Raw genomic sequence first — 27,592 nt, forward strand, 5'->3', positions numbered from 1 at the left:
TCAACTTAAGATGTTGAACTATGTTAAAAGGTATTACAAAATTACTTGCATCCAGTTTCCAGGTACGGCAGCAGTTTGAAACTGACCAGAATTCCAGTTTATTCACTAAATGTTCTCCTCTTCTGACGTTTATAATACTCATACTTTTTTCATTTTACCCTCACAGTTACAGTGACTTGTATGAAACAGACTTCTTTTTTGGCCACATTCTGCCAAAATAAGCCACAGTGGGACGCAATCCGTACTACTACTACAAAATCCTCTGAAAATCATGAGATCACCATGTTCCAGAAGTGAAATGCGTGGCAGGTGTACTGTCAGAATGACCAACTAGAAGTTGTCTATCCTGTGGATTAAGATGTTCACTCTGACAGCCTGGAGAAAGGTCCCTATTGCTGCAATTTGACAAACTGGCAAAGCAGCTTTCAATTACTGCCATTACCCATGGTCCAGTAAAGCCATGTTCTCAATGTTAGGTGATAATGGGAACTGCAGATGCAGGAGAATCCAAGATAATAAAATGTGAGGTTGGATGAACACAGCAGGCCCAGCAGCATCTCAGGAGCACAAAAGCTGACGTTTCGGGCCTAGACCCTTCATCAGAGGGTGATGAAGGGTCTAGGCCCGAAACGTCAGCTTTTGTGCTCCTGAGATGCTGCTGGGCCTGCTGTGTTCATCCAGCCTCACATTTTATTATCTTTATTCTCAATGTTAGGATACAGGTTTAAAGGCAGACTGGTCTGAAGTTTAGAAGAAATCAACACTCCATGTTATAAGTTTATGCTTAAAACTATTTATATGATCAATAGTTAATCTTTAACAGGCAAGTACGTTTTTCACAAAACAGCGCACGTTGGGAGACTTGGACTGGTTACTCCTGTCTTACACAGTGCACTTCAACTGTCAGTCGACAGCCCTGAAGCTCACCATTCTAGATAAGGGGGCATCATATACTGGATAAAGTTTGGGCAAGCAGCATTCTCAGATCTGGAGAAGAGCCAGGGAGATACCATATCGCCTCTTCCAAGGATACGTCAAAATTCCCAACCACTTAATGCTATAACAGGACATGATAATGGGCAAAAGCATTCAGGCAGCAGAGACAGAAATTCTGACCAACAATTAAGCCAATCATTATGGCTGTTTCTCTGGTGTTGAAATAATGTTCTTTAGCTGTCTACAGCTTCCCCACAACTCCCACCATTGGTTTCATTTTGATGATCTCTTGAAACTGGCATTCTATGATAATGATCTATTATGGGTGTTTGGTTGGTGGGGTATGATGAGAAGACCATGAAGCAAACTTAAAGTGAATCAGACCAGCCATGATCTTATTGAATGGCAGAGCCAGACTGAACATCCAAATGGCCTAAGTATATCCGTAGGTTTCTCATGAGCTATGCCAGTTTCAATGGGTCATCATAAAGAACAGTGGGAGTTGAGGGGGAGCTGCAGACAGATAAAGAACATTACTTCAACACCATGAAGGGGCAAGAGGGGGTGAAGGAGAGCAAACTGTCCAACACCATGAGAGAGAGTTAAAAATTCTGTTTGGTGTTGTTGGCCATCACTATTATTGGCCTTCTGAAATACACCTTGTGTCATCTTTTCATTTATCAATCTTCAGCTTCATAAGGTGTTTCAACAGAAGTAAAATCAGGGTCTGTTGGAAGCTTTACACAGCTTGGGCTGACCTGCCCAGGCAACAATCACAAATATAATGCCCACTGTCAGCTGAGCAAATACTTACATTATTTCATTTTACACAAGATAATTAAATGCAGCACCAGCAACAATGCATTATCAATGGTAATCCCACCATTTTCTGTAATAGACACGGACATACACAGAATTAGCAAATCCTGCGCAAGATCCTTTTTGAAATAATCTCCACAAAAGCAATAAAAAAAAAACTTACGCTGCTGTAGCCCTGGCCAAACTGCTTAACCATTTTCTGAAGAAGGGTCCAGACCTGAAAGGTCAGCTTTCCTGCTCCTCTGATGCTGCTTGGCCTGCTGTGTTCATCCGGCTCTACACCTTGTTATCTCTGCCTAACCATTGTGGTGTCTTCAAGTCATAATTCTGGGAAATGCATATGCAGCAAAGCAAGTGACTTTATGTTTGAAGCATGACAGCAAGGAGGTAGAGTGAACAGCAGCCAGCTTTAATTAACTACATCAAGAATAGGGGGAAGATTAGTAAAGATGATGGTGTATGCCCCTTTCTTCCAGTTGACTATCACTCCACCACTCAAATGCTCCAAGTGTGAATGAGTTATGATAAGGCTTCCTTTCAAATCTAAAATAATTGATGAAGTCAATTGAACAACATGTATTTAACTTTCTCTTAACGAAGGGTTTTGCGAACTATATAGGGAATATCTCCCACATACATAATCTGGCACCTAATATCTAAAAGCTGGTAATGTATCAGTGATAAATGTTCTGCCTGCATGATGAGACTCACGTACTCCGGTCCGCCTCCCCCTCTCTCCCTATTTATTCCAGTTCCCTCCCCCCATCCCCCTCTCTGATGAAGGGTCTAGGCCCGAAACGTCAGCTTTTGTGCTCCTGAGATGCTGCTTGGCCTGCTGTGTTCATCCAGCCTCACATTTTATTATCTTGGAATCTCCAGCATCTGCAGTTCCCATTATCTCTGATACTATTTTAACCTCACTGCGAAGCCTCTTCCAGGGATGCCTAACCTGAAGAAGTTACCCTCCTCCCTCCGGAAACCCCACCCACACCTTCTCCACCTATCTTCTTTACTCTCCATCTTCGGTCCGCCTCCCCCTCTCTCCCTATTTATTCCAGTTCCCTCCCCCCATCCCCCTCTCTGATGAAGGGTCTAGGCCCGAAACGTCAGCTTTTGTGCTCCTGAGATGCTGCTTGGCCTGCTGTGTTCATCCAGCCTCACATTTTATTATCTTGGTTGTATAGACAGCTGTATAAAGAGGTGCTGTGTAAGCTAATGTCAATGCATTACAGTTTGTTGATGAAACTTGTCAATGAAGTACCGTCTATGTAAATGTCTTAAACTGACTGTGAAACATCAGCCTAATCTTCCTCTGTTTGACAGTGGTGTTCAAGGGCAAAGCACAAACCATGCTCAACAGACTTAAGATATTTCCTGATCACTGTGAATGTTGAAACAGGGTCTTATTACCAGAGAAAGGCCTCAAGGAGCCCTTGCCATTACCCAATGCATGTATGGTCCAGTGGATCTTCCTTGGGACAGACGATACAGGTATTTCGCTGGCTCTTCACCAGATATGAGAACGCTGCTCGCCCAAAAAAATTCCACCCCAAGTGGCTAATTGGAAGATGATACCCAGTCCCTCGATTTACTGTTGAACTTCATTAGAACAGTGTAAGAAGCAAAGGATAGACACAGGCATATTTTCAAATGGAACAGAAGCATTTACCCAGCATGTGTTTAGTCTCCCAATGAAGTGGAATCATCATCATTAGCAAATACAGTACACAGAATTGAAGGGAATACAATTAAATGTTGTTTCAGCTAGGAGCAGTCAGAAATGGAGGAAGTACAAAACACAGAATTTTCATCTCCTACAGCCTTCTTCATTCATTTATGGGGCATGGGCATAAAAGGACAGCCCAGCATTTATTTTCAAGTGTCCTAGAACTGAGTGAACTGCTGGGCTATTTCAAAGAGCATTAATAGTCAACCAGAATACTGTGATCTGGTGTCACATGTAGGCAAAACAAGGTTAACAATGGCACATTTCCTTCTCTAAATGGCTTTTTTCCATAATTGGCAGGAGTTACATGGCTCCCCTTCGGCTATCTTTTAGGTCTAGGTTGTCTTGCAGTTCAAGGTTCCCCATCTGCCATAGTAGGATTCAAAGTTATGTCCTGAAACGCTTCAGCATTATAGCCTTCCTTTACAGGGCCAAATCGGGAGCAAGTGCTGGGATGATGAAGCATGAATAAACAGGGAGTGACTTGGGAGTACTTGCGCACAAAACACAAAGCTAGCACACAGGTGCAGCAGGTAATCAGGAAGCCTAAGGGAATTTGGCCCTTATTTCAAAGGGATTGGAGTGCAAGTGTAGCAAAGCCTTACTGCAACTGCACAAAGTGCTGGTGAGGCCACATCTGCAGCTCTGAGAGCAGTATTGGTCTATTTTTTAAAAAAATAGTATTTCAGCAAGGATAGTTCAGACAGGATTCCCTTGGATGATCCCTGGTATGCAGGTATTAGTTTATGAAAAAAGTTGAAACAAATTGAGGCTCTATTAACTGGAATTTAGAAGAACAAGTGGAGATCTCATTGATACATGTAGGATACTTAAGAGGTTGCCAGGGTAAATGTCAAGGGAAGCTTTCTTCTCATGGGAGAATCTGGGATGAGAGGGCACAGCCTCAGAATTAAGGGGTGCCAAATAAGATGAGGAGGAATTTCTTCTGAGGCTTGAGTCTCTTGAGTATTCCTTGCCACAGAGCACTGTGGGGGGGAAAGAGTCCATGTATATGTTTAAGGTTGACATATTTGTGATCAGGAGAAACAAGGAGGAAAACAGGGCAGGAAAGTAAATAAAGAATCAAAAAGCACATCAGCCATGATCCAGTTGAATGGCAGAGCAGGCTCAAGGAGCCAAATGGCCTACTCCTGTTTCTACTTCTTATGGTCTTATCATCAAATCCTTATTCCAGATTTATAACTTGTATCTTTTCCATAGCTGCATTCTTAGTGAAGAGCTACCTGGAATGGTCAATTCTGCTACCATTCTGAAAAAAAACTGCAGTGATCACAGGGCCGGATAATAAATCAACCTGTTAACTCAAGATGAGTCAAGAAATAATACAACTCGAACTAATAAAATGTGTACATTCCAGATCCATTGATCAATAAATAATTGAAGCCAGGGAACCCATAACGCTTCAAGTGCTCAGTGAATTGTAATGCATTTTTACAGAAAGGATTAAACCCACAGGGTTAAGAACCAGTGCTATAAGTCTACGGACAAGTAAAAAGTTGGCATAAATTTCACACAGATAATGCACTAGATCTCATGCAAAGGCAGGCAAATATTTCTATGCCATGTTTAAAAGGACCCAAGCAATGATAATGGTTAGACTTTGGAAGCTCATAAATATTAATTATTTCAGAAAAGATTAGGCAAAGTTGAAGCTTACAGGAAATAGGTTTTTTTAAAACTTAATCAGGAAAATAGGTGCACAGAAGGTAAGTGAGAAAGAACAGTGAATAGACAGCCTGATGTACAGAATGTGACTCATGGTGATCAAGTTGGGGCCTCAACTATTCATAATCCAGTTGATGGGACAGAAAGCTCCATATTCAAATTTTCTGCAAAGTACGCAACATTGTAACCATTGTAGGTGGAAACATATTGCTTAAATCAGCACAGTCGAAGTGTGGCAATTGGATTTCAACACAGTCAAAGGCAAGGTTATCTACTTTGAATGTAAAGGAGGATTAACAAGTAAATGTTTAAAACATGGAAGGCTAGGAACAATGGAGGTCCAAAGTTATTTGTGATCCAGGCACATACGTTATTAAAAATGTCACATACAGGTTAAATAACAAAACAAATAAAAAAGACACATGGAATGTTGGTGTACAAGTCAACAGGATTAAAATAAAAGGAGCAGAGGTCATGCTTTGGGGAGACACACCCTGCTTAGTACTGCAGTTAGTTCCTGAGGCCAGGCAAGATAGCTGCACTCTAGAGGTTAAACAATGTGGAGAGATTATATAAGTTAGTGTGGTATTTACCCAGAATCTACGAAGTTGAGGGACAATTTATTGAGTCTTTTAAGATATTAAGGGGAATAGTTGGTGTAAATAGAGAAAAACGTTATGGTGGGTGAAAAGTTAAGACTAGGAGGTATAAAAATAAATACTAGAAGCATATTTTACTGGACTGAAATTAGGAAATTATTCTTCAAAAAGGTGATGGAAATTCATAATTCTTCTATAAACTGAAATTAAAGCTAAATAAATTGATAAACTTAGATTGAAGATTGTTTTAAATGAAAATTTGGTGCTGTAATAAAGGTTACTTATTATTTGCAAATTTGGTGTCTAAAGAGGAAAAACTGTGTATTCATGTTATTTACAATAAATGCAAAATATTGCGGATGCCTGGAGAACTGAGATAAAAGCAGAAATGTGATGGCGAAACTCTGTGGGTCTGGCAGCGTCAGTAGAAAAAGAAACAGAGTTAAATGTTTCAAGTCCAATGATTGTCTTCAGAACTCGAAAGATTAACCCTGCTTCTCTCTCCACAGCTGCTGCCAGACCAACTGAGTTAATGCAGCATTGTCTGCTTTTGCATTATGTATAACTCTAAGTTTGATTTATATTTCTATACAAAACAAGGTGCAAAAACTATATTTCTAATGTAAAGATAGTGTCTGTTTATTTTTCTGGCTTTTAAAATTCTGAACTGAAATGACAAAAGAACCATTTTGAAGTCAAATATTCCTGCAGGTTTTCAAAAAGCAACCCTCATGGCAAACACTGTGCAAACAAACTGCTTGAACAAGCAGGAATTGAAGGTTATGTTGGAGATTATTTGGAGCCAAGGGATCCTGTATTCAGATGGAGCTCTGGTTGGCAACAAGAGATCAACAGGTCTATAGACTGGTGACCTGTAATCGATGACAGAAGCCTTTTGCAGGCCAACAACCTTGTGATCGACTCTTGGGTAACTGAAGACTTTGGGACTAGGAACATAATACAGAGAGAAGCGATCAGATACCCATCAGTTCAGGAGCGGTCTCTGTTCACTGCACTCAAAACCAACTTTAATCCTGAGGAAAATCAATTCATCACTACTTCAGCACATGTTGTAAACTGTGACTTCTTTTTGCCATGTCAGAGACATTTTGAGTTAATCAGCCACTCCTTGTCTCTTGCAAATCAATGCTTTTAAGGCAATTAGATTAATTTCTAATCTTACCTACCAAAATTTGTAACAGTTCACCTGTAGCTAAAGTCTATTACTTGGAATAAATACTAATTCCAGTCAAATACAGACAGCTGGTCCACACTTTCTATCAACCTGAGTCTGCAAATCAGAAAAATTAGGGAATTTTGCGTATTTTTTAAAAATCATTTAAGTTTTGTGACGACTGTGGGAATAGGCAACCTTGATTTCGAGTGAACTACCCCATGTAGCATAACAATAATTTTACTTTTGATTTGTTCTTAGAGTGATGATGCCATGTGTAGCTTGCTTACATACATTTTTAAGGTGGTTACACCCAAGGCGAACAATTCAGAGATTCAGGAAAACAGGATAGAAAAATAAATCGTGCTGCTGTACAGTGACAGGAGTCCGGCAAAACAAAATTCAGAAACATATAGATCAGTGGTGCAGTATGCAGGTTGTCAATTTGAAAGAACTGGTCACTATCAGCGGTACTGTTATTTTGCAGTCTCTAAACAGTTTGGCCTGAAAAATGTAAGGGAAATGCTCCAGAATCAAAACGTTCCAGATGAAGGCTTTAAAGAATCCGAGTTAAGAAATAAGTGAACTGTGTTAGCAGTTTACAGATCTCGGGAAGCGACACTAATAAAAGAAAATAGATGAATGCAAAAACGGCCAACAAACTATGCACGTGGGTTAATCTCAGGAGGCGGCCATTCAACCCTTCAAACCTGTCCCACCTCTCAGAAGATCTTGTTTGATCTGTCCCAGGTCTGAACTCCTCTTTCTTGCTAGCTCAGAAGTCTGTCTACCTTCTCCTTATCTACTTTCCAAGGGCAAGTCAAGTCTCCTTTATGTATGTAGGGAATTCCAGACATTCACCATCCTCTAAGAATAGATTCCTTTTCATCTCAGGTTTTCCCTTTCTGTGATGTGTCCCCTAGTTCGAGCCAAACCCACCCCCAAACCCACCCCCCCAGTTCGAGCTAACCCCACCCCCACCCCGTGTACAAGACCTCCCTGTGTTTAAACACTGACTGTCCAGCAATAAATGCCAAAGTTCAATTTGCCTTCTTAAATAACCTACTACACCTGCATACTAACGTTTTTTGTTTGTGTTTAGTGCATAAGAACATCCTCTGCACTGTACTTTATTGGATTCTCTCTCTACCTATATAATAGTCTGCCTTTTGATTATTGTAACAAAGTGAATGATCTCTAACTTGCCCTCACTTAAACTCCATTTGAACAGAACAAGGCCCTTCAGTGAGGTTTCTGACTGCAAGGAGGTTGCTTTTGAGAGTAAACAAGTTGATTTTTTATATCTGACATTTCCATTAAGATCTTCGCGAAGATCTTGTACAGTGCAAAATAGTTCCTTTTTTTGTTTTGTGCAATAGACGTATTATTCTGTGAAAAGTACAATGGCAGCTTGTGAGTATGTTGAATGACAGACTTCCACGACAAACAAATGGCAAAAGTACAAGTTGTGGGCTATGAAGCCATGGTCACCCCAGATGTGACTCACCCAGTGTTATTACAAGCAGGGATCACAACAGTATTAAATGATAAAAGGGTAAAGCGAGTTGGGTCACAGATTAACCACAATCTCATTGACTGGCAAAGAAAATATAAAGAGTTAAATGCCTTTCCTGCTGCTATATTCTTAATTGGCACTCCATGCATCTGTTTGTAGTTGTAGGTGATTGGTGGTGGTGTGTCTATGATCAGAGGAAGTGGAGAGAACAGAAAACTAAAAAAGAAACAAAATCCAGCAACCACATTACATTCTCAATGGCTGCCCAGTATCCCTTGCTAGAGTTGCTCAAATGCTGAACATTAAAATTAAAAATGGAGTAAAAAGCGTGGGTTGCTTAACTCAGAATTTTATATTTTTCCCCTTACACAAGAACTGCTTCAGGCGGGTATATTAAGAAAACGCTTCAGAGATAATAGGAACTGCAGATGCTGCAGAATCCGAGATAACAAGGTGTAGAGCTGGATGAACACAACAGGCCAAGCAGCATCAGGGGTGCACAAAAGCTGACATTTCAGGCCGACACCCTTCATCAGAAGTCTAGGCCCAAAACATTAGCTTTCCTGCTCCTAAGATGCTGCTTGGCCTGCTGTGTTCATCCAGTCCTACACCTTGTTATCTCAGCCAACACCAGAACTGGACTGCACTCTGGAAGTAAAAACATTTTTTCTCCATCCCAAAGGTAGATTCAAAGATTGGAAGACACCAAACCTAAAAAAAAAATTCTATTCTCAAAGTTCCTTGCCATCAAGAGCAACATGAAATACTGGTTGAGATTTTCCTTCCCTTCCCAACAGACAACTGAAGTACCTAAACTGCGTCAATGATTGAGATTGGCTAACAGCACCGATCATGCATTATGACTCAATGCCACAATGTACATGACCATTGAGAAAAGCAGCACATCACACCGGGGAATTTGAATGAACACCTCCTTCCCAAAATCCACAAACCTGCCTGCCCTGGTCGACCCATCGTCTCAGCCTGCTCCTGCCCCACCGAACTCATCTCCACCTATCTGGACTCCATTTTCTCCCCTTTGGTCCAGGAACTCCCCACCTATGTCCGTGACACCACCCACGCCCTCCACCTCCTCCAGGACTTCCAATTCCCTGGCCCCCAACACCTCATATTCACCATGGACGTCCAGTCCCTGTACACCTGCATTCCGCATGGAGATGGCCTCAAGGCCCTCCGCTTCTTCCTGTCCCGCAGGCCCGACCAGGCCCCCTCCACCGACACTCTCATCCGCCTAGCGGAACTCGTCCTCACACTCAACAACTTCTCTTTTGACTCCTCCCACTTCCTACAGACTAAGGGGGTGGCCATGGGCACCCGCATGGGCCCCAGCTATGCCTGCCTCTTTGTAGGTTACGTGGAACAGTCCATCTTCCGCACCTACACAGGCCCCAAACCCCACCTCTTCCTCCGGTACATTGATGACTGTATCGGCGCCGCCTCTTGCTCCCCAGAGGAGCTCGAACAGTTCATCCACTTCACCAACACCTTCCACCCCAACCTTCAGTTCACCTGGGCCATCTCCAGCACATCCCTCACCTTCCTGGACCTCTCAGTCTCCATCTCAGGCAACCAGCTTGTAACTGATGTCCATTTCAAGCCCACCGACTCCCACAGCTACCTAGAATACACCTCCTCCCACCCACCCTCCTGCAAAAATTCCATCCCCTATTACCAATTCCTCCGCCTCCGCTCCCACGATAAGACATTCCACTCCCGCACATCCCAGATGTCCAAGTTCTTTAAGGACCGCAACTTTCCCCCCCACGGTGATTGAGAACGCCCTTGACCGCGTCTCCCGCATTTCCCGCGACACATCCCTCACACCCCGCCCCCGCCACAACCGCCCCAAGAGGATCCCCCTCGTTCTCACACACCACCCTACCAACCTCCGGATACAACGCATTATCCTCCGACACTTCCGCCATTTACAATCCGACCCCACCACCCAAGACATTTTTCCATCCCCTCCCCTGTCTGCTTTCCGGAGAGACCACTCTCTCCGTGACTCCCTTGTTCGCTCCACACTGCCCTCCAACCCCACCACACCCGGCACCTTCCCCTGCAACCGCAGGAAATGCTACACTTGTCCCCACACCTCCTCCCTCACCCCCATCCCAGGCCCCAAGATGACATTCCACATTAAGCAGAGATTCACCTGCACATCTGCCAATGTGGTATACTGCATCCACTGTACCCGGTGCGGCTTCCTCTACATTGGGGAAACCAAGCGGAGGCTTGGGGACCGCTTTGCAGAACACCTCCGCTCAGTTCGCAACAAACAACTGCACCTCCCAGTCGCAAACCATTTCCACTCCCCCTCCCATTCTCTTGATGACATGTCCATCATGGGCCTCCTGCACTGCCACAATGATGCCACCCGAAGGTTGCAGGAACAGCAACTCATATTCCGCCTGGGAACCCTGCAGCCATATGGTATCAATGTGGACTTCACCAGTTTCAAAATCTCCCCTTCCCCTACTGCATCCCTAAACCAGCCCAGTGCATCCCCTCCCCCCACTGCACCACACAACCAGCCCAGCTCTTTCCCCCCACCCACTGCATCCCAAAACCAGTCCAACCTGTCTCTGCCTCCCTAACCGGTTCTTCCTCTCACCCATCCCTTCCTCCCACCCCAAGCCGCACCCCCAGCTACCTACTAACCTCATCCCACCTCCTTGACCTGTCCGTCTTCCCTGGACTGACCTATCCCCTCCCTACCTCCCCACCTACACCCTCTCCATCTATCTTCTTTACTCTCCATCTTCGGTCCGCCTCCCCCTCTCTCCCTATTTATTCCAGTTCCCTCCCCCCATCCCCCTCTCTGATGAAGGGTCTAGGCCCGAAACGTCAGCTTTTGTGCTCCTGAGATGCTGCTTGGCCTGCTGTGTTCATCCAGCCTCACATTTTATTATCTTGGAATCTCCAGCATCTGCAGTTCCCATTATCTTTGAATGAACACATGCCTGTTTACAGCAGCAAACTATTTCTAAATTAAACCTGTTAATCACACAAAAAAATTTAACACTAAGTTGTGACAATTATCCTTTTAAGTTTATTTCAATCCACTAAAAAATACACATTGAAACACTAAAGTCAAGTTCAACATCAGAACTACCCATGACTGAGAATATTCCCAGGCTCTTGTACTAGTCTGTGGTCAAAAAAAGAGACTAAGTGACTGCTCAAATAAAAGCTGAGAAAACTACAGTGTGATTTGCATGTGATATAGTGTAGGACACATCTACTTGGGGGGGGGTGGGGAAATTAACATAGAAATAATGGAATTATTTTACACAAATCTATGTGCATGAATTGGCTAAAATTGTCGGAGAGATTATTCAACTTTACACCCAACTGTTGTGACATCAGGCAGTCAGTTCTATAGAAAGGAATATATCACTGGGCCTATTTAAAAGACAGAGTTAAATTCAATGCCTGGTGGCAAATTAATAATTTCGCAAAACTAGTCAACAATAGGGCAGGGTCTACAATGGTTTGTGCACTGCAGGAATTCATTATGGAGTCTAATCCCAAGACATCCATTTTTATCAGATGAATACACTCCATTTACAGCATCTAAGACTGGAAATTGAGATTACTTTTATATGAATCCTGAAACCAATAACTCCAGTATTGAACTGGAACATCACATTAATGCAGGGAATGCTGTTCATGACCCATACTGTAATTTGCAGAGGGCTATAAGCCAAAAATGACCACTATCCCTTGTCTCAAGGACCATGCATTTGCTCATACTTTAGAATGAAAAGCCAGCCAAGAAGCAGGCAGCAGAATGCAGAATCTCAGTACAATGCTTTATTTATTTGGATGGCCATGATTTGATGTGCTACAGGGCACCATTTACTTTAACAACAGACAAGCAGTAATTACTCTCACTTTCAGCACAGGTAGTTACTTCAGATCCTGAATACCAGATATTAACTTAGCTACTTTATGAATGCTTTACTATTCATTAAAAGAAAAATAGCAGAAAAGTTTTCCAAAGTACAAAGTAGCAAACACATACAGCTCAAACATTCCAAGAACAAATATTTCATATCTGCTGGTGATGGGAAAGATTATAAACATCTATTCACAATCTTTGCTTAGGTATTCTAGTCACTGCTGTAAAATTGATGGGATCTGTAGTGACAGGCTTGTACAGAACCTAAAACACACTGCTGTTGACAAATCTGAAGTCACAGCAATGCTTAGATTTATATCCATGTTCTATCTCTATTACTATGATGATACAGTGTAAGACAATAGTTTGTGAACACTTAATTAAGCATAGCATTGCCAAAGGACACATGTTGAAATTACTTACCAAAGCAATTTTATCTTTCCCATGAATTCAAAAAGTCGAAATTGGAAGCATTTCAGTTCGAATTAAAAATCTTACATCCTAAAATAAATCTGTTATTTCTTCACAAAAAAATTATTTGCTTCATATTTATGCTGCAGGGAAGGTTGCCATAGATATGGCACTCTTAGACTAATTCGATGTCAAAACTGCCCAAGCTCAGCTAATTTCACTGCAAATCCCATTTGTGCCTTGCCCACCCCTCAAATTCTCTATTCCTCCAACTGTTGCCTGCTGTACATTCTACATGCACTCTCCCTTACAGATACTCTCTCTCCCTCACTCACACACACACACACACACACACACACACACACACACTTACTGCTTACTGTCTCCTACCCCTTCAAATAACTCTTTGCAAGCTTTTCTTTCTTAACCATGTATCTGTGAAGATCCAGAGGTCTTTTACTTTGATAAAGGCACTATTAAAAGACATATTTTCACATTGCAAACTAAATTCCCCCAATAAAATAATCCCAGATCAGACATTTGTGTTGCAACTCTGTCATTGGAGTCTATCTCTCCCAATAACTTTATAACCTGGAGCCACAGTTGCTGGGATGACTGGCCACGATGTGGCTGACTATATAAGGCAGTAATTAAGTCTTTCCCCCTTCCTGTCACTGCAATGCAGTGGCAGATAGCAGAGCACATAGGCAAGGGCTTCAATTTCTGAGCAAACAAAGTGCTCCTCTAAAATGAGAAATTTCCATAAGAACCTCATTTTTTGGCAGAAAAATCAGACTAGAAAACAGTTAACACCCAGAAGCATGAGGTCATATTAAGGAAGGTTGCAGGACTAAGGTTTGGACTGTAATCCTCGCTCCCAAATCTACACTTAAAATGTCTTTCTGCTGGGCAGGCAGATGGTCCAGTTACTCACTTCATTCAATCACCTTTCCACAGCATTTTAAGCTTTCCTGCACACCATGTAATGCATTGTACCTAAGTGGGGTCAAGCAGGTGACTTCCTGTTTAAATTTTTAATTCTTACTTCTTTCAGATTAGCTACAGGGAACAAGTTGGCAACTGTATGAAGCAGATGGAAAGGGGAGGTGTGTGGGGGCAACAGTGGTGGCAGGAAGTTTCAAGCTATGATCTCTCTTCACTTTCCTGAAAGTAAGTACCTGAATATTTCACCTGTCCCAAATGGCACAACCGAAATCCAAACTCTGCACGTGTCAAACCATGCCCACGATTCGACAAACAATTGCAACTCCATAGATGGCACTGACACTGCACTTCTGCATTTGGGGTCATTTCAGCACAATACAGTAGCATACAGTACATTTGCCAAGAACTTCCACCGAATCAGCAAAACACTTTTTTTTGACTATGCAAGAACCAGCCTTGAGGACACTCTGCAAAGCAGCAACTTTTACGTTTCAACAATTCATGCCATTCTCCGGAACACACCACACAAAACATCACGTCAACGCAGTGAGTGCTACCCATGACCCTTGAACAGTTTTGCCATGTTCTGCTCCAGCCAGGCAGAACCCACCAAAAACAGAATCGCAATGTGGGTGAAGATCTTTCACTTGGGCCAGAAGAACCAGCATACAAACATCTGTATGATGAAGAAAGAAAGAAAAATTCTAACACATTTCAGATTTGCAGTTTGCTGAAACTGGCCCTGCTGACAGACTGTTTTCCTGGCAGAATAAAAGGATGAGACACATTTCGAATGTTTTATCTATACCAGCATCCTCCTGTTTCTGTTCGTCCCCCTTTCTCCATTACTGTTTGTTTAAAAAAAAGGATGTTTTTTTTTCCCTTATACACAAGTGTAAAACCTTGACACTTGGGGGTGGGGGTTGGGGAAGAGAGGTCCTGGAAGAAAAACTGCTGACTCATTACTTCATTTCTGACCTGATAAGGTATTCGAAGGGTGACCTCACTCACTGCCGTACCGATGTTCCCAACACCACCCCTCAGGTTCCAGCAAGGCTTTGAAATAACATTCTAAATTACCGAAGTTGTGATGGGTTAGGGTAGGGTGGCAATTTTTTTTTCTGCCGGGACACAATACCTTCTGTCACATAGTTATGGTCACGGAGGAAGCTGCTGTTGATTTTGCGTGTATCAATGTCCTCGCCCATTGACAGCAGGATTAGTCGGCATGCCGATCCGCAGTGGACTAAAAGAAGCAGGAGAGGTCGTCACAACTGCAGTATCCATGCTCCCACTGCCTCGCTGAGCTGGAGGAAGGCGAACGGGTTGCAGTGCAGCATTATGTAGTTTAGTGATGCCACACAGCTTTACAGAAACAAAACGGGAAATAAAAGGAGGGGTGGGGAAGAAACAAAACAGAGATAGCAAGAAAAACAAAACAGCTCCTTCCAAAACGAGTAAATGCAAGCAAAATTTAGTAAAATAAAAAGATGTTCTATTGCAGAGGACTTCTCACTCAGTTACCGGATCACTTCTGCGACACCGAAAGCACGCACACACACATACATACACAAAACGATAAATCTTTCGGCCAAAGCACAACTGCTCGTACAGAATCTGCTGCTGTAGGCTCTCCCAACCGGTGAGGAGGATTAGCGGCACTTGGATTAAGTGCACTGCTGCATTAGCAGCCGGCGGGAGACTCTGCAAAAGCAGCGGGGCTAAACTCTGTGGCGGTGCCTGCCTGCTGCTGTCATATGTGCAGGCTGCATCAGTACAAACTCCTCCCAAGCATCCTGTCAGCATCCAACCACGTTAGTCCGCAATTCTGGGGGATGAAATATGGCACTGCAGGTTGATTAAGAGAAAAATCAGCCAACATATTACGATTTGGCGGAATTCTTCGGAGCAAAAAAAACTCTACTGTGCCAAGCGGTTTTGTTTCAAGACACATAGGTATTACTGGAAAATCATGACTAAATTCATTTTTTTTGTCCGAGAGTCGAAAGAGTACCAGCATAATCTGTTGAGCACTCTACTTCAGTGACTAGAATGTGTGTGTGAGGTGAGAGAGAGGGAAAGAAAAAATGTTTAAGGCCCTCAAACCACCAAATTTGCTCTAAAAGGTTTTAAAGCAGCAAATTTGTGTTACACTTTCTCTTACTTTCCTCTCAAATACAAACCAAATTGCCCAATAAAGTAAAAGCATAACCTATTTAGTGCCAAATTTTAGGCTAATATTGCCACCAACATGCCTCTTTCCACTAACTGCCACAAAAACAAAATCAGTTAAGGCAGAAAATTACACATTACTATAATTATTTTCCCCACTCCTAAAGCTGATTGCAATAATATCTAATTTATAAAAATAAAACAATCTCTGAAATCCATACAGATGTACAGTTATTACAGGTGGAATTCTTCTGAATTTAATAAAATGAATCGACTAATGAAGTTACTAATATAGTTTTAAATTGGACTTGCATCTATCAAAAGGAAAGCAGTGAAAGTAATGTATACCCACAACTATTTTCCAGTTATATCATGCTTCTGTAGCACTGTCAGATGTCTAGCACCTTACAGCAATTCCCAACTTCATACATGATAAAGCCAAATATTTGCTTTTGAACATTTTTGATAAAACAGGCTGTTATTACACATTTGGCACTTTTAGACTAGTTTGCATAGAAATTGAAAATATGGAGAATAATAAACATCACAAAATTCTTATACAGGTTTATAAAGTCATGAGGGGTATCGATAGGGTGAACAATTGGTGTCTTTTCCCTAGAATGGGGGATTTCACGACTAGGGTGCATAGTTTTAAAGGTGGGAGGAGAAAGATTTAAAAAGACATGAACGGCAAGTTTTTTTGTGCAGAGGGTGATTTGCATGTGGAATGAACTTTCAGAGGAAGTGGTGGATTGGGCAAAATTACAATGTTTAAAAGACACTTAGATTAAATACGTGATTAGGGAAGGCTTGGAGGGGTATGGGCAGGAACAGGCAAGTGGGACAATTATATTTTGGGATTATGTTTAACATGGACTGCTTGGTCTGAAGGGTTTTTTTTTCCATGCCGCATGACTAAGAATCTATAATAGTGCAATTCCAATACATATATAACAGAACACATGGGATCAAGCATGCCACACAGAAGGCAATGCACAGAAACAAAGCATTGTTTTGACTACGTGATTCTAATTGTACATCGATAGTCACATTTCATTTTGTGACCGGTTGAGAGAAGCTGACTGAATTTCAACTTTCAAAGGGGAATGAACATACTTGAAAAACACAAATTTACAGGGCTATGGAAAAAGTGTAGCATTATTCTTTCAAACAGCCAACACAGATGTGACGGACGAAATGACCTCCTTTTCTGCTGTCTGACACTGAAGAATTGTACAATACAATACAGCATAGTAACAGGACCTCTGACCCACCAAGCTCGCATCATTGTTTATCCTTATTCTCAACGCTAACCCATTTCCTCCACTTATGCCTCTGCAGTTATTATGGAAATGGGACAAATATTTGCATTTGCATGATCCATGGTGCGACAGCAAAAGAGTCAAAGTTTGCTATCATTCTGCCACTAAACTTCAGAAGTTACACATTTGACAGAATAACATGGAAATTTAAATGTTACTGTCAGTGATTCTATGCTTGACCAAAGAGTGCACTGTCATGCTTCCTGTGGACCACATTCTCACAACAATCATGGCTTGACAAAACAAAAACTCAAATCTACGCTATTATCATAGCTGTTTAGACAAAAATCTTGAAAACCTGCTGAATAAACTTTAATTAAGTTTTGGCATGGCATAACACTTTCAGTATTACTACTCAAAACCCTTAGGTTGCCCTAACATGCTCATTTTAAACTTTCGTCAAATTATTTCACAACCATAACAAAAAAGAACTTACATTTAAAACAAAATTACAATGTACTTTTTTCGTCTTCATCTTGATCCAATGATGAATATTTATTACACCATTTGAGAATTTAAGTTGAAAATGAAAAATATTTCTGTTTTTAAATTTCAGGTGTATGAACACTTCAATGTGATTACATCCTGTATGGCATTACTAATATTACACACCAAATAGTCCCTTGACTTGTGCCAGATTTAAACTCCCAGGTTGAGACAGGAAAACCTCTCAGCAACTGCTAAAAGGTTATGGACAGCTATCCTTAAGATTAGAAAATAAATACTTTAACTTCATAACTAAAATCTGAGCCATATTAGTTATTTCAAATGATTGATTTATCATTTTGCGGTAAAATAGCTACCAATAACTATTCGAGACTAGCAGTAAGGTGTCAAGTGTTTTGATCCCTCAGAATTGACTGATTTATTTTCAATGCATTTGTTTACCTTTTCTCATTCCCAGCCTCCTCCTATGGTCTTTTCCAAAATAATGGACACTTGGATTTGACTTATTGTAGTCACATGTGCCTGAGTAAACTACTTTGCAAGCAATACAGGCAGATCATAGCAAATAAGGACATGCAGATCATAGGGCACTTAGACAGAGAGAGGCGTACAGGTTACAACTGCACAGGAGGTGCGCAAAGTAAGATCAACATGACGCGAGGTGCTGGGGCACAATGGTACTGTATCAAATGGTTTTCAATAAATCTTCACAAGGTGCGACAAGTAGTGTCAGGCATATGATCTTCCCCAATTATGTGACTGTAGCTTAATGCATGTCACCACACTGAGGTACAAAGTAATTTGGGTCTTGCCAGGAAGCATGGCCAAGGTATTACATCAAGGGGGAGCAAGGCAAACAAACTAAATCTCATATAATGTCTTCACTCAAACATTCCTAGCAGGGCCCAATTAATATTGATAGAGAACAAGAACCATTTTGTCTCTTTCTTAGCCTAGGCTAAGTATAGCACCTTAACTCCCACATCAGTGGGATCCACTATCTCAGAGGCTTCCTGCCTTGTACTGTCCAGACATTTTGTTTATAAATTTGCTGTATCAATTTGCAGTTAAGACATACTGACACAGCTGTGCTGTGTCAATAGCACTCCTGGCCATATCCAGGACTTGCAGGCAAAATCAAAACTAACTCTGACTGAGACAGTTGTGCAGAGTTGAAGGTCCTGTCAGTCCTCTCAGCTGAGGGTTAAATGCTTCATGGTACTATTTTGAATAAAAGGAGAGTTATCTCTGGTGTCCTGGTCAGCAGCCATCCCTCAAATGACATCACAAAGTACAGATTGTCTGGTCATTATCACACTGGTGTTTGTGAAAATTTGTTCTACGTTAAATCGGTGGCCATGCTTTCTACATTGCTGTTGAGCAACCCATACCACTGCTCACCAGGTTGTATGAGCTCGCTGTACTAATTCTCACTACTAAGTAGATCTGCTTTCATTATTCTCTACCTTGGTAGTTTCATAGGGAGAGGCTCTCACCTTAAACAAGATGTAGTTTATTACACAATAGTAACTAGGTACAAGTTATACTGACGTGAGAGGCATTGTCAAAACATCATAGATAATACCCAGAAGACAGGTCTTACTCAGAGAACCTAAGCAACAATACCCAAGCCTGTGCAAGAAAATCATCCTTGTGGGTGGAACCGAAGGCACTCCTCAGCAATAAACATCATGTATAGCACTACATAAAACATAAATGTTTCCTTGTTACTTCAGCTGAACTAACGCAATGCCAGCCCAAGTGCTGGTGAGACAACTGCCGACTGTTATAGCAGAGGTGCATAGATTTATGTTAAAAACCCTCAACGTCAACTGACCCATCAAACATCTGTATGGCGAAGTACCACAGCATGTTAAACGCACAGATGTTGTCATCTAGACAATAATTTTTCTCCTAATGGTTCATTCCACTCTCACTCTACTGGTTCTCCCTTTCAATTTCACTTTTAAAGTGTTTTATGGATGGTGCTTCCCAGCAGAGGCTTTTATCTTCTAATCTGCTATTCTCTGAAGACTTCCTGCTTCTAATTTCCTCTTTCTGAACACCCTCACAACTCTTGGATTGAAATAATTTCAATCATTTTTATCCTGATTAAGCAAGTGACAAATTAAATTAGTGTTTTAATTGTAGAGTGCAATCTAGAGTAAAGATATTGGTTTCTGATTTTAATATTGTTTAATGGTCAAAGTTAACATAAATATTACAATGAAGAGATACAATTGAGGTTTTATTGGTCACAGGTCAAATGAGTGGGTGCCGTTGAAATGGCTAGCATGGTTCAATGATTTTTAATGGCTCAGTACACAAAAAGGAATGCTGAAAACAGAAGGAAACTTTACTCAACAGAAGACAACAAGGTACATACGTCCTGTCAACCAGAAACATGAGCTACTTCCCCAAATTGGATCAACTGAAAACCACTGCTTTTATTGGGTTATCATTCCTTTTGCAGTTGTTATGATAGACTATGAAACTTATGGACATATATGCACCAAGAATGATCTTATGATTAATCAGCACGAGTAAAGTTTTAGATTGAATCTGACAGATGCAGTCCATAATTGTAATTCACTTGGATCTTTCAATTAAAATTAAAGCAAACCCCAAAGTCTTACATGGCCTGCCACATAGAAGGTGGATAGAGGAGAAGATAGGAGAGGAGATCTTCTCCTCTATCTATCTTCGATCCACCGCCCCCTCTCTCCCTATTTATTTCAGAACCCTCTTCCCCTCCCCCATTTCTGATGAAGGGTCTAGGCCCGAAATGTCAGCTTTCCTGCTCCTAACATGCTGCCTGGCCTGCTGTGTTCATCCAGCTCCACACCTTGTTATCTCAGATTCTCCAGCATCTGCAGTTCCCATTATCTCCGATAGCTTCTGTGGATGTCAGGTTGGATAGCAGATGCTGTTTCAGCAGCCTTCTGTGCAGAATAAATAGCACTTCTCTTCAAAACTCAATTTCTGAAGCTGAATAATCTGTTTAAGTAATTATTTCCAGGCCATGTTCATGATTCGCAAAACTCAGCCTTTTTAATAATTAATTGATAAATGTATCTAGTGATGTTTTTTCAAATAAAATACTCAATTCACCAAGATTTTAAATTCCTGAGAAACAGCTTCTGGGAAATGTAGATTCAACTGAAACAAAGCATACATCTAGATTGTTCCAGACAGACTTACTATAACTTCCCAGCATTAGAACATCCTATCCATTTAACTTCAGTTGGTGTTAACTTTCAGAACTCTCCACTTGGGAGGCTAACAGTGGAGTGAAGGTCAGCAAACCAATCCCCAGAGAGAGGCTGGAAAATGATAAGAGATTTTCATCGAGCTGGGAATAATAAACAAAACATTTATATCTTGAGTTTCCATTACTTCTCATGCTGGAGAAAACACAAAATGGTCAAGCCTATACAAGGAATTTTCACCCAGCAAAAATTAAACTTCCATATTTTCTCTTAATCTGGTTGTAAAGGTTTTGGGTTGCTAGCAGTCACCTTACAAAGCTGACCACAGTGGAAAATATTCAGCATGGCAGGTTTCCACAAAGTGTATCAATTTTCACCCATTGTTAAACGTTATTGAATTGACTAAGAAATTGACTGGCACCAATCTGACTTTTTCTTGCTCTTGGTTCTTAGGGTTGGGTCATATACTGCCATTGCATTGGTCCATTCTGATGTGCAAAGCTCCGCAGTGGTTTGTATTTTTCTTGTACAGGATGGTTGACCAGTGAAGTCCCCACTTGGATCTATCCAAAGGATTTACATGTCAATATTTTGGCCACATTACAAACACCCTGTTTTTGGCCATCACATGTTGGCAGAGGACTTGAATAGGAGTTTCTGACCCACAGCAAGAGGGCAAGGGGGTGGGGGCGGGGGCAGGTGCAGGGGCCAGACAACCATTGCACCATAGGACCTCAACACTGTGTCTTCAGTCACTCACTCACTTGGAATAAAAATGAAGTACAGCAGAATAACATGATAGGTACAAGAGTCCCATGCTGAGGGTGCAAACAAGAAAACAAGTAACCTTAAAAAGTAATTCTTACAAGACCAGGAGAAAAGCTGTACGTATGGCAACACCTGAGTAAAGAGAAGCAGAGTTAATGCCGCATATTATGGCTCAGTGCACTAAAAGGAATACCGAAGACAGAGGGCAACTGGTATGACTCCTCTTCAAGGTGAAGAAAGAGTGCCAAAATTTCAAGGACAAATTTGTATCTGGATTGCCAAATTAGAAACTCTTTCCCCAGTACACAAGGTCTTGTAAGAATTACTTAAAGGTTACTTGTTATTTTGTTTACACCCTCAGCATGCAACTCTTATACCTATCATGTTATTCCAATCATTTGGTTTGGCTCCAACACCAATTTTTTCTAATTATCTCTCTGCCTCAGTTAATCGGATTATAGATCACTCTTTCACTTTCTATTCATGCATTGGCACTTCACTCATGTTGTCTGAGACTTTTGATCACCTGCAGAGGCCTATTATTCATCCTGTTAAGATTCCACTCACACCATTTGTATGACCTTTCCACCTCTCTATCTATAAATTCTGTGCCTCTGTGCTTCTCTTCACCACCTATCAAAGGAGCAATGCCCCGAAAGCTTGTGATTTCAAATGAACCTGTTAGACTATAACCGGGTGTCTTGTGACTTCTGACCTCGTAAGAAAGTCAAACACACAGATTAAAGAAGCCTTTCTGAGGTGGCTCGGTGGGTCAGTGGTTAGCACTGCTGCCTCACAGAGCCAGGTACCCCAGTTTGATTCCTGTCAATCACTGTGTGGAGTTTGTTCATTCTCCCCTGGTCTGCATCCTCCAAAGGTTTCCTCCTACACAGTCCAGAGATGTACAGACTAGGTGGATTGAGTATAGTAAACTGTCTGTAGTATCCAGGGTTGTGCAGGCTGAGTGGGTAAGCCATTAATGCACAGTTATGGGGATAGGGTGGAGGGGCAGGATGCTGATCGAAGGATCAGTACAGACTCGATGTACTGAATGGCCTTTATCCGCACTGTAGGGGTTCTATGATTCAGCTTAGTCCTGCTTAGGAATTGGATTTGACTCTCTGAAAACAGCTCAGTTACGTTTTAATTCATTGTGTTACGTTGTTCCTTAACTTATAAATTAGAAGCAGGAAGTCAGCAGTTCAGCTCTTCAAGCTGCTCTGCTATTCGATACAGTAGGCCAATCAGGATTTTAGGAGCACAAAAGCTGATGTTTAGGGCCTATTCTGATAAGGGGGTCTAGGCCCCAAACTTCAACTTTTGTGCTCCTAAGATGCTGCTTGGCCTGTTGTGTTCATCCAGCTCCATACTTTGTTATCTCGGATTCTCCAGCACCTGCAGTTCCCATTATATCAGCTATTCAACATGATCTGTTTCCATCTCTGCTTTAAAGCTAAACAATGACCCCACTTTCATCACCTTCTGAGGCAGAGTTCCAAAGTTGGCACAACAGCAAGAAAAATGTTCCCATCATCTCTGTCCTTAAAGGGTGGCTGTTAATCTTAATAGTGTTCACTCATTCTGAACTCACCCGCAAGACAAAATATCCTTTCCACGGCCACCTTGTCAAGAGCAATTAGAATTTTATACACTTGAATTAAATTACTCCACAGTCTTCTAAACTCAAGTACAGCTAAGCTCAACCTGTCCACCTGTCCTCATCAGGCAACTTACTTGTTCTAGCTATTCCATAAGAAGTAGGAGCAGGAATAGGCCATTTGGACCTTCAAGCCTGCTCTGCCATTCAATAAGATCATGGCTGAACTTTTAGTGGACTCAGATCCTCTTACCCACATTCTCACCGTATCCCTTAATTCCTCTATTGTTCAAAAAAAACCTACCTTAGCTTTAAAAATGTTTACTGAAGTAGCATCAAGTACTTCATTGGGCACGGAATTCCATAGATTAACAACCCTCTGAGTGAAGAAGTTCCTTCTCAATTCAGTCCTAAATCTGCTCGCTCTAATCTTGAGGCTATGCCCTCTTGTCCTAGTTTCACCCGCCAGTGGGAACATCTTCTCTACTTCTATCTTATCTATTCCCTTCATAATTTTATATGTTTCTATAAGATTCCCCCCTCAGTCTTCTGAATTCCAATGAATATAATCTCAATCTACTGAGTGTCTCCTCATAAGCCAACCCCCTCAACTCCAGAATCAACCTAGTGAACCTCCTCTGCACCCTCTCCGGTGCCAGTACATCCTTCCTCAAGTAAGGAGACCAAAACTGCACACGGTATTCCAGGTGTGGCCTCACCAGCATCTTGTACAGCTGCAACATAACCTGTCTGCTTTTAAACTCAATCCCTTTAGCAATCGATTTCCAATCGATTAAGCCTTCTCTCAACTGCATTCAACATCTTGACATTGTTCCTTAAATAAGGAGACAAAACCGCAAATGAATTTGCGATGTGATACCACCAATGCCCTGTATAACTTAAGAATAATCTTCAAGCTTTTATATTCTATTAATCTTGTAATAAAGGACAATGTTTCATTTGCTTTCTTACTAATTTTCTGCACATTTATATGCATTTTTTTGTCATTTATGCGCTAGAACACCAAATCCATCTGCACTTCAATTCTGCACTTGTTCTCTTTTTAAATAATACCGCTGGCTTTTAAAAAAAAACCTTCATGCCAAAATTAAAAAGTTCATATTTTTTTCCACATTATTCTCCACTGTCAGATTCTTGCCCGCTCACTTAGTCTACCTATAACTGGATTGAATCCTTACTGTGTCATCCTCATAAATATGGATAGGAAAGTAAATTATGTCCAATGAAAACCTGGCCAACATGTTATCGATCGCCTCACTTAAATCATTAGTAAAAATTGCAAAAAACACAGAGACCAATAGTGACCTCTGAATGACTCTATACATCATGAGCTGGTGAAAGACTCTGTTTATGCTTCCAGCCAGCCAATTTACCCATAATCGTATGTGAAACCCTACACCACGAGCTCCTATCTTACACAAGAATCCTTATTGTGAAGTATTGGTTAGGTGCTTTCTGGAAATCCAAGTACAATGACTCCCCTTTATCCACAACACTTGTTGTGCCTTCAAAGAGTTCCAATAAACTGGCTAAACAGGATTTCCTTTCTCTACAATTCATTTATGGAAGAGGGCATTGCTGGCTAGACCATCGCCAAGAGTCAACCATCTCGCTTTGGGCCTGGAATCACAAGCAGGCCAGGCCAGGTAATGCTGTCAGATTTCTTACCTTGAAGGTCATTACTGAAACACTAATCCTGTCAATTGGCAATGTGGCCATTATTACACTCTTAATTCCAGACAGATTTTATTGATTTGCTGCGGCAGGATTCAACCCCTGGTCTCCAAGACATGATCCAAGTTCCTGGATTAACAGTCCAGCGACAATACCATGAGGTCAACAAACCCATGCTGTCTTTTTCCAATTCCCTCAAGTCTCTGGTTGTAATCATCTTAACAATAGATTGGTGCACCTTCTCCCGGACTGGTTGAGTTAACTGGCCTATCGTTTCCTGTTTTCTACCTCACTCCTGCCATGAATAGAGGGATTAGATTGGTTACTTTCCAGTTTGATTGAAGCTTCCCAGAATCTAAGCAATTTTTGGGAAAGTAACAAAAAGCCACCTCTACTACCTCATGGGCGAACTCGTTTAAGAGCCTAGGATGAAATCAGTTAGGACCAGGGATTTATCAACCCGCAGTTCCATCATTTTGCGTAGTTCCACTTCCCAGTAATTATAAATGTACCAAGTCCCCCTTTTCCTTCGACTTCCTGTTTTATAGGTATAACAGATTTATTTTTGTATGCTCTATAGTGAAGACAGAAGGAATTTATACATTTTTTTTAAAATCAGCTACCGTTAACTCTCCATTCCCACCTTCTCGAGGGCCAACACTCACTTTACTTACAGTCTTCCTGTTACTAAAATATAGCATAGCAAGTTGATTGGTAATTTGGCTCTAACAGAAAAGTGTTCATTAGACTGCCTTTGAGAAGATTTGAATAAAGTCCTAATGTCACATGAGAGAATATACTGTATGATTCAAGTTATCAAGTTATAACAAGTTACTAGCATTTTTACAAGTCACTGAATGCTAGCATAGGAACATGCATCAGTCAATAAAGATAAACATTTGATCTTAAGGGTGTGATGTTCGATGTTGAACCAGTCCATAGTCAGGATATGTTCCCTGCACTCGTAGCAACATGGTGTGAAATGCAGCTATATAAAAGAAGAGATAAACAGACACAAATCTGCATTCAAATGTCAGTCTTGTAGACATGAAGGTGAAGGGCCATGACCTCAACAGGCTTTATTGGAGTGCGTTTCCTTGTTTGTATCATGGGAGATTTGCTGCAGCAACAATGAACCACGGAAATCTGCAGGATTCCATGCTTTACATTGCCTGTGACTGAACTTTGAACTTGCATTGTATCTTTTTCCCCTCTTGCACATTCCTAAATTACTGTCATAACTTTTATTGAGAGTGTGGGGGGCATATAACCTAATGCTATTTATTACTTCAAATATATAAAAAATACAATGATCAGGAGAAAAGGAGATTAGAACATTACTGCTCATTCTTCTATAATTAAATTAAGCCTTGAAACATTTTCTATGATGTTCACATCTGTGCTCTAAACCCACAGTGGGAATAGTTATACAGAACACTTCGTTTTGCAACATATGAACTGCAATGAATCCTGTATGACTGCTACACCTGCTTGCTTAGTTTATAAGCAAGGAAAAACATAGTCACCGCACCATACCACAAAAAAAAACAAAAACTGTTGCAACATCTACCCAAGAAAAATCAATGTTAAAAAGAAAATTGCAACTAAGAATCTTAAAAAATCATTCAGGTTTGGCAATCACACAGCATTCAGTCTCCATGTGGAACACCGTTTATTTGATTAGACAATATGATGCCAAACTTGGACAATATTTAAACAAAGATCCCCACTTCCCTGCCCAACAACACCACACCCCACCAATAACCACAGCCCCCACCTTCCACTACAAGAGTTATATCTGTTGCTTTAAAAATCCAAACATTTGATTATAATCTACCAAATGATGTATAGAAATTATTCCATTTACTTAAACAACGCATTATGTTAAGGTTTTCTGTAAAAACGGTGGCAGATCATATTCCTCATGAGCATTGTTTTCAGAATGTGTACATGCAGTTGTATTTGGTTTTATTCAATCAGTAGATATGAACATCGCTCACAGGGTCAATATTTAAATCGCCCATTCTTAATTACCTGGGGAGCAGTTAAGATTCAACTACATTACTATGGGTCGAGAGTCACCCTTAGATGAGACTAGGTAAGGAGAGATTCCCATTCCTATAGGATATTGGCTTTCTCTGACAATTGGTCATAGCTTCATAGTCATCATTAGACATTTTATTTCAGACTTTTATTTAAATTCAAATCCTACCTTCTTCCATGATGGCATTCAAACTCACATCCCCAGATAGATCTCTGGATTAATAGTTTAAGTGCTAATACCATTCAACTATCCTCCCCGCAAAGCTTATAAAAGAATTTTTCTTGCATAAAGATATGCAAGACATAATTCTCATGCTTGATGGCAGTGAGGCAGAAGCATTGTAGTTTGAACCAAGTGGACCTCATTATATCGGGAAACAGTTACTCAGTTTTTAAGGAGGGGGAAAGAAAAAAGTTAACGTTCCAGTTCCGGTGACCCTTCCTTAGAAAACAAACCCAAAACATTAACTCTTTTTTCATTCACAGATGCTGCCAGACCTGCTGAGCTTTTCCAGCAACTTTGTTTTTGTTCGTGATTCAGAGAATCACAGTTCTTTCGGTTTTTAGTTATTCCGTTTTTACTGAACTAAATTAATGTCCAG

The 27,592-nt window shown here is 41.1% G+C and overlaps 1 protein-coding gene across 5 annotated transcripts in view; it reads right to left on the bottom strand.

Moving 5' to 3' along the window:
• The window catches only part of LOC125454329 (serine/threonine-protein phosphatase 2A 55 kDa regulatory subunit B gamma isoform), a 313,765-nt gene that overhangs the window by 193,921 nt on the left and 92,252 nt on the right, over window positions 1-27,592 (bottom strand). Inside the window, exons 1-2 of one of the 5 annotated variants that reach the window (XM_048534989.1) lie at window positions 15,308-15,491; window positions 14,876-15,044 (exon numbers count right to left, since the gene is read on the bottom strand). The exons of 3 other annotated variants lie outside the window; for them this stretch is intronic. In XM_048534989.1, the coding sequence (XP_048390946.1) occupies window positions 14,876-14,945 (70 nt within the window). In that variant the 5' untranslated portion in view covers window positions 14,946-15,044; window positions 15,308-15,491. Of the gene's footprint in view, window positions 1-14,875; window positions 15,492-27,592 lie in introns of those variants that run through there. One more of the 5 variants, XM_048534979.1, reaches the window with a different exon arrangement.

This window comes from Stegostoma tigrinum, chromosome 1 (assembly GCF_030684315.1).
Source record: "Stegostoma tigrinum isolate sSteTig4 chromosome 1, sSteTig4.hap1, whole genome shotgun sequence".
In the NCBI taxonomy this organism is placed as follows: domain Eukaryota; kingdom Metazoa; phylum Chordata; class Chondrichthyes; order Orectolobiformes; family Stegostomatidae; genus Stegostoma; species Stegostoma tigrinum.